The 8,039-nt window shown below is 43.0% G+C and overlaps 1 protein-coding gene across 1 annotated transcript in view; it reads left to right on the forward strand.

Annotated features, from left to right (window-relative positions):
• Wdr64 (WD repeat domain 64) overlaps positions 1 to 7,476 on the forward strand; it is a 98,511-nt gene extending 91,035 nt beyond the window's left edge. The window contains exons 25-28 of the mRNA XM_060365053.1: positions 186 to 291; positions 2,087 to 2,167; positions 3,675 to 3,791; positions 7,396 to 7,476. Of these exons, the coding sequence (XP_060221036.1) occupies positions 186 to 291; positions 2,087 to 2,167; positions 3,675 to 3,791; positions 7,396 to 7,476 (385 nt within the window). The remainder of the gene's footprint in view (positions 1 to 185; positions 292 to 2,086; positions 2,168 to 3,674; positions 3,792 to 7,395) is intronic.
• Positions 7,477 to 8,039: the final 563 nt, after the last annotated feature.

Below are 8,039 nucleotides of genomic sequence, written 5' to 3' on the forward strand. Positions count from 1 at the left end.
AGATCTAGGAAGCAAAATGGAATAAGAATTAGGTAGAGAGTCAGTGTCATTGGGACTGGTGCCAGGAGAGTCAGGCAGTGTGGGAAGCAGAGAGGAAGGATACAATGGATATTTGTTCATTTGACAAGGAATGAAAGTTATAGCTCTGTACTTCACTGTTTTTTTTTTTTCATTTTTGTATGCAGATGGAGAAAAATGAGCTCAATGTCTTTGCTCTTCAAACGTACACCTCCCAAGCCCTTTGAAGTGCAACATGATTTTAAATTTTTCAAGTCTCTTTCTTCTCCTAAGGTAGCTAAAATAACAAAACTTAGCTTTGCTTTTGAATTTTTGAATTCGATTATTCCCACTGTTGTAGCGTGTTAGTTTTCCGTTGTTGCTCTAAAAAAAAAAAAAAAAAAAAAAAACCAAACAAACAAACAAAAAAACTGCCACAACTTTATTTGGCATAAACAATACAAATTAATTATCTTACAGATTTGCAGGTCAAAATGAGAGCAGGGGGTGGTACTGCTTGTCTGTACTCCCAGTGCTTGAGAGGTGGAGAAAGCAGGGTCAGGAGTTCAAGGCTAGCCTCAGAGGCATATGGCGATCAAGGCCAATGTGGGCTGGATGAGAATTTTCGTGTATTTTTTTAAATGCTGAAATGAGTCTCATGGGATTGAAACCAAAGCATAGCCAAAGCTGTGTTTCTTTTAAGAGACTGAGGTGGGTGGGGAACTCCACATTCCTTAGTTAGCCCTCTCTTCATGATAAAAGTCAGAAATGCTGGTTCTCTCTGGGCGTGACTCAGTGGGGAAGGTTCTGTATTCCTGAGGAGTGACTGCCCTGGGGCACTTAGGTAAGTCAGGAGAACCTCTGTCCTCAGAAGGAGGGTCTGCATAGTATCCACAGGCTGAGGGTGGGAATGAGGTCTAGACAGCCCTGGCAATTAGCCTGCAGTCGTGGGCACATTTTGTTTACAGTGTAGTATGAGAAAAGTGAACTGTTATTATTTACCATGCTAGAGGGTGGATGTAGTATGAGGCCAGAGGTTAGGAATTAATTAATTAAAATTGATTCCCTCTGGTTCAAAGACGAGTAAAGCAAGCTGTCTGAATCAATGTCTAGCCCACTACTGTTCCCTGTCTACTGGTCACACTCACTCCATGAGCTTTCTATCCCTGAGGTACTCTTCATCTGGGGTGCCCTTAACAAACTCACCCCAACTTCAGAATACTTGTAAATGAGCAAAGGTTGGTGTCTGGAACATAAATGGGGGTGGGGGTGGGGAAAAAGGGTCCAAAAGCTGTTGATAAGCTTGAATAATTCACTGAAGAAAAGGCATGTGCCAACAAGTGCATCAAAAGACACCTAAGCTCTTCAGTAACAGGGAAATATACATCAACAGTGCCTTGGGGCTCCACTTTAGACCTCTCGGGGTCTCAATGAAGAGTCTGGTGATACCAGAAACAGTAGCCTTATGGTGGCAGAAGAAATGTGAACTGGGAAAAAGTCACTGAAGGTTCATGTGGCAGCATCTGGCATGGTTGAACAGCTGAATGCAGGAGATAGACATAAGAACGCTGGGAAGAAGGCTAGCTTGGTCTACATTGTGAGTTCCAGGCCAGCCTGAGCTACAAAAAGAGGCTTGTCTTAAAAATCAACACACACACACACACACACACACACAAACTAAAGGTGAGATAATAACAGAAATATTAAATAAATTGGTTAAGATCCTTAGAAAGTCTTAGAATCCTCAAAACCCTTGAATACCCCCAAATTTCTTACCTTACCTGCCGATCTTCCCATGTCTCTTCTCCAGTGAAAGGCTTCAATGCCAGTTGAGTTCAGACAGGATTCACTTGAGTCTCTGATTAAATCAGTCAGTTTTCTTATAATTTCCTTTTGGCAAGCAGTTGGCAGTACCAATAATGTCATGACAGTCAAGCTTCCTTTGGAGTAGCCTCTTTCCCTAAATTTATCATCAAGGAGGAATTGCCTAGAGTCTTGCCTTAGTGAGAAGGGATTGACCCCAGGATTTTGATGGATATTTGATAGACAGAAAGTGCCCTCTCTGATAAGTCATTGGTCTGTTTTGTAGAATCGCCGATACGCTTTGGAAGGTTTCATGACAGAAAACAGAGAGGCAGGGGTTGTTTTTGGTTCTCTGCCTATATACAGGGTAAGTCAGAACTTTCTAGAACTAAAGCGGTAACAGGATTCTCGCTGCTGACACAAACAGCTCGTGGATGTTTCCATAAAAGTACTGGGTCCTGTCCCAAGCAAGTCTTGGGGCGTGTATATGAGTAGTTTGAATTGCTCACCTCTACTCTTGCATATAAGCATGGCTTTGAACTTTGACCTAGTGGTTCATACCTTCAGGGTAAAATCCAGGTACCTTAGAGTAGCATACAAACTTTCTATGATCTGGCTCTGCCAGACTTTTGGACCTTGTTTTCTACCACCTTCTCCTCATACTGTCCCTATATTTCAGCAGCTTGGGTGTCATTGGACACTCCATTACTGTGCCTGTGCTACTATCTGCCCTATAGTCATCAAGTCTCCACCCCAGACAACCAGGGTTTAGGAACTAATGAATGCACCCAAGCAATAATAAGCCAAATATGTCAACTTAAGATCAACATAGATGTGAAGCATTACCTATCTTTATGAGGACCTGCTCACTGTAGTAGAGAGCAATGATGCTGCTGACAGTGATCAAGAGCTAAGAGGAGAGGGCTGGGGAGATGGGTAAGTCATTACAGTACTTCCCACAGGAGCATAAGGACTTGAGTTTTGATCCCCAACACCCACATGAACATGGTAGGGGATGTGCTTGTTCTGGGTGGTAGAAGCAGAAAGAACGCCCAGGTGTATTGACCAACTATTCTAGTTTCATCGATGAGCTCGAGGCTCAGTGAGAGACTTGGCCTCAAAAACTAAACTGGAGGGCTGGGGGATGTCTTAGTGGAGAAAGCACTTGCCATGCAAGCATGAGGAGCAGAATTCAGATCCTCAGGACTCATATAAAAGCTGGGAAGTTGAGGCCTGTAACCCCAGTGCTTCAGGGACTCCGCTTGGCAAGGTGACTGGCTGGACAAGCCCACACTGGCAAGTGCCAATTACCCTGCATCAGTAAATAAGGCAGAGAGTGATCGGGAAGAAAACTAATATCAACCATTGGCCTTCATAAGCACGAGTACACACAAATACCTGCACACTTATGGGTAGAAGGGGTTAGAGTTCAAGGCCAGCTTGAAATACATAAATCTGCCTCAAAAAAATCAAAAGCAAGGGCCTGAAGAGATGACTCGCTAGTTAACATTTGCTGCATTTCCAGAGACCTGGGTTCAATTCCCAGCATCCACGTGGCAGCTCACAACTTCCTATTACTCCAGTTCCGGAATATCTAGCACCCTCTCTGACTACTGAAGACACCAAGAACATTCATGGTCCACAGACATACACGCAGGCAGAACACCCGAAGACATCATTTTTTGTTTTCTAATTTAAAAAGGCAAATAAGACAACCTAAACTAATTCAGGGAAAAAGACAGTGAGGTCCACGGCAGTCTGAAAGGAGGTACGTAGTTTGAAGCAGACACACCTCCTGCGTAGCACCCCTACCCCAGGTTTGCATTTCAGAAGTAAACACTTGAAGTGTGCCTGACTCAGTCTGTGGTTTGCAGGTGCCAAGTCCCACGAGTCTAAGATTCCTTCCACTCATTGGCTCTGACGCACAGAGAGATTCGATTGACGGTGCTCCGACAGGGAGGAAGAAGGGTGGCCATGTGCAACATGAAAAGGTAAGTCATGTGTATCCCACAGAGCACTCTAATTACACACACACACACACACACACACACACACCATTTTTAATTACTTCCCTGTCCCCCCTCAGTGTGTATTCCCAAGGATATTCCAAATGTATGTGTGTGTGGCGCCATGAGATAAAATCCATGTGTTTGTTGAGTAGAAGGGGAGGAAAATCAAGTGCAAGCAGTGAGTCTGAACAAATGAGGCTACCCTGAGGCATCACCGAGAAAGTTCAGTGAGCGAGTAGCTTTGGAAGCCAAGCAACATGAAGCAACATGGCCGAGCAGTGTGACTGTTCTCACTCTGGCATCTTATGGCATCTGTGTGGAAGGTGGTAGCAATAAACCTGGCAGCAGGGCTTGACCCCATGCATTCACAGAAAATGGCATGCAGTGTTTTTTTAAGTTGCAAAGTGTTCCTATAAAGGATTCCCTTGATTTTTACAATCAAGTTAGAAGAAAATGTTAGGTCCTTCTTAGATTTGGGGAGTTGGTGCTGAAGACTAACTACATGGTAAGCCTGGGATCTTTCCCTTCCGATTTCATGATCAAAGATGATTCAAACAGCTCTAGAAGCTTCCTTGGGCCTGACTTAACTCATGCTCCCATATCTAGTCATCAGAGAGAAAGATGTAGCCCAGCGTATGGCTTTCATTGTCTGTTGTTAATGCAGAGCCTGATTACAGACAGTAACAACTTTTAAATCAAAGTGGAAAATGTCTTCACGATTCTGTCAGCTTTTGCGCTGAATGAAACTGTGGATGAGTCCTGTCGATCAGCCACTTTGTCAATTATTCGAGAAAGAGCTATTGGAAATAGAGGAGTTTTCTATAAAAATAGCATTTGCTTTTAGTTGTAAGAAATGGATGAAATAGCATGTTACAAATAATCCAAAATTAAAAGGTAGTTTGGATTTTACAATTCACAAATTTAGTGCCCCACATTTTTTTATTCTTTACATTTTCACTTAATTTAATACTTAATTTAAGTTTACTTTCTAAGAAAATAATTTAGTGCCCCACATTTTTTTTTATTCTTTACATTTTCATTTAATTTGATACTTAATTTAAGTTTACTTTCTAAGAAAATACTAAACTTAAGAAAAGAAAATGACCACGCTGATCTTAAGAATTAAAGTTAGTCGTGGCCAGACAGGTGGGGGTCAGTAACTCCATGGCAATTAACCAGCATGTTCAACTCTTAAGCACCACAAAACAAACAAAAAAGGCCAGGTTAGTGGCACTGTATTTGAACCCCAGCGCTGACAGGGGCAGGCAGAGCTCTGTGAGTTTAAGGCCAGCCTGGTCTACATAGTGAATCCCAGGAATGTTAGGGCTCTGTAACAAGACCCTGTCATTAAAAAAAAAAAAAAAAAAACATCAAAAAAGTTTAAATATGGAAACAGCATAAGGATGTGAAATCTGTGATGTGTAGCCCATTTTCAAGCTTATTAGGAACATCTAGTCACAGAAAAAACGGTTATGATGAAGATCCCATTCTTCAAAGGATACCTAATGGCAAAAACTCTTACAATTTTATTTTAGACTATATATATATATATATGTGTGTGTGTGTGTGTGTGTGTGTGTGTGTGTGTGTGTGTGTATATATACTCAGGGAAACAAAGGGAAAAATTATATTCAGGAGCCTGGGGAGATGGCTTGGCTGCTAGGGTACTTGCCCTGAATGCCCTGGGACCCGAGTTTGGATACCCAGCACTCACATAATAAGCTGGGTGCAATAGTGCGTGCCTGCAATCTTAGCACTGGAGAGATGGAGGCAGGTGACTCAGGGACTTGCAGGCCAGCCAGTTTAGCGAAGTTGGTGAGCTTCAAGGTTCAGAGAGAGAGAGAAAAAGACGGTGAGTGATTGAGAAAGACAACTGATGCTGATGTCTAGCATCCACAGGCACACACACATACATACACATATACATACATACATATGCACATACACAAAAAATGTTAAATTTGGTGATATAAATTATAATTATGGCTAATTTTACCTTCAAATTAATGTGCCAAGTCTGAGCCCGTGTGTTTGGTATGCACTCTCACATCTCTGCACCAATGCATTAAAGCTAACACCCCCATTTTGCAGTTACAAAAATTGAAGCATGTGACATAAATAACTATCGAAGATCCCCCGAGAACTAAGCAACAGAGCTGGCATTTAAACCTAGAGGTTTGGCCTCAGAGACTGGGTGTTTAAATAATACACATCATAATTCAGAGGTCTGTGAGCCGCTGGGGTCTCCTGATGGAAATAACCTCCTGAATATATCCAAACAATGGCAGACTCCTTATTCAGGTTTTTTTCTCCCTATCCCCACACCATCTGACTTCTTGGTATACAGTATTTTCCCCATTCTACATTGGCATCTTGGTTTTCGTGGAAACTCATTTCTCTTTATTGTCTTTATTCTACTGAATTGTAAGGCCCATAAAGGCACACATTTTGCCTGAATCATTCTTTCAGACTGACACTGAGAAGGAGGGAGAGCCTGCTGAGTGAGTGAGTGTGTGAGTGTGTGTGTGTGTGAGTGTGTGTATGTGTGTATGTGTGTGTGTGTGTGTGTGTGTGTGTGTGTGAGCGTGTATGGATGCTAGAGTCAGCGTTAGTTATCTCTCTCAATCACTCACCAGTTTCTCATTTTTCCCCTCTGAACCCGGAGCTCCCCAACTTGGCTAAACTTCCTGGCCTGTAAGTTCCAGAGGTCTTAGGAAAGAAATGAAGAGTTGAAGATGGCAGAGAGGGAGACACCGAAAGCATGGGGATCCTCCCTCTGCTGGGGCACGCGGCCACAAAGGGAGCTGAGCCTCCTGTCTTGTCTCAGGGAAAGAGAATCAGAGACAAGACCTGTTAGTGTCCAGGCCTAAAGGAGCTGAAGATCAAGGCTGGGTCTCAGAGCTTTCTGTCTCTTTACCTTGTACATCAACTCTTCTCTTTTTGTGTTAGAAAATTTTGTAACCAAATCCCAGAAATATCTCAGGAACATATGGTGTTCATCTAGAATCTCGTAAGTGCTGATTGAATGTTTCTGACAAAATTTGTGTCTAACTATGGGTTTTAATTTTTTATTTGTGTGTGTGTGTGTGTGTGTGTGTGTGTGTGTGTGTGTGTGTGTGTGTGTGATGGCAAGCAGATGGAAGTCAGGGAAGAGTCTTCAGGAGTCAGTTCCACAGTGAGATCAGGGCTAGAACTCATGTCAGGTTATGCAGCCAGTGCTGTGAGCAGCTGAACCAAGTGGTGTATTTAAGACAGGGTCTGGCCACGTACCCCTGGCTAGCCTGGAACTTGTTATGTTCCGACCTGCACATATACTTGTGTTAGAGCCTCTTGCCAATCCTTTCCGATTCATGTGCATGGGTCCTAGAATGGATAAGTACCCTGTTATGTTGCTCAAAAGCTCTTCTGGGACCTCTTGGGGGTCCTACCTCCTCCCATCAATACACTTCTGCCTGGAAATGTACAGGATTATCAAAAATCATTTTACTGCTTGTCTAAGAGGATGAAAATTCTTTAATGGTGAAAGTTGGGAAATGGCATTTGTCTGTAATGCCGTTTAGTAATAAATGTACCTTTTCTTGCACAGGCACGAAGGAGAAGCCTGAAAAGGAACTTAGTTCCACAAATAAATCTGGCTGCATCCTTCTTCCCGACCTCATTCAAGTGAAGAGGAGCCCCACCACTGGCTGCCGCACAGGAGCCGACAATGTCCAGATCTGTATTTTGGAGATGAGGATGAGGCACCACCAAATGGATACTCATCTCTCTACCTCAGGCGATCCTAGTAATGGAGGTTACTCACAGGGCTCTGGTGGGCCTCAGCCTTGACAATGAGCCTGCAGCCAGTTTGCCAACTTCTTTTACACATAGAAAAATATATATCGAAAGGGCAATGTCTCTTGTCACCATCAATAAGATGGTGCAAGGAAACAAATGAAATCAGTAGCACAAGTAGACCCAAATGATATGGCTAGCCGTGATTACCTTTGCGTCAGCAGAATTAGAATGTGTGCAGCTAGAGGCAAATTACATGTGTGTCATTCTGTGTGTATACAAAGAGGATTATTATTGGTCTCACTTTATGTATTGACAGTACTATAGACTGAACTCGGGGGCCTGATACGGTGAGAAAGTCAGTTACATCAACAGCTCTGTTTAGAGATAAGGCCTCACTGGATTGACCTGGGAGGCCTAGGAATTAAGGTAACCCTGCTTCAGCCTCCAGATCTT

The sequence above is a fragment of the Meriones unguiculatus genome, chromosome 11, assembly GCF_030254825.1.
Source record: "Meriones unguiculatus strain TT.TT164.6M chromosome 11, Bangor_MerUng_6.1, whole genome shotgun sequence".
NCBI classification, from domain to species: Eukaryota; Metazoa; Chordata; class Mammalia; order Rodentia; family Muridae; genus Meriones; species Meriones unguiculatus.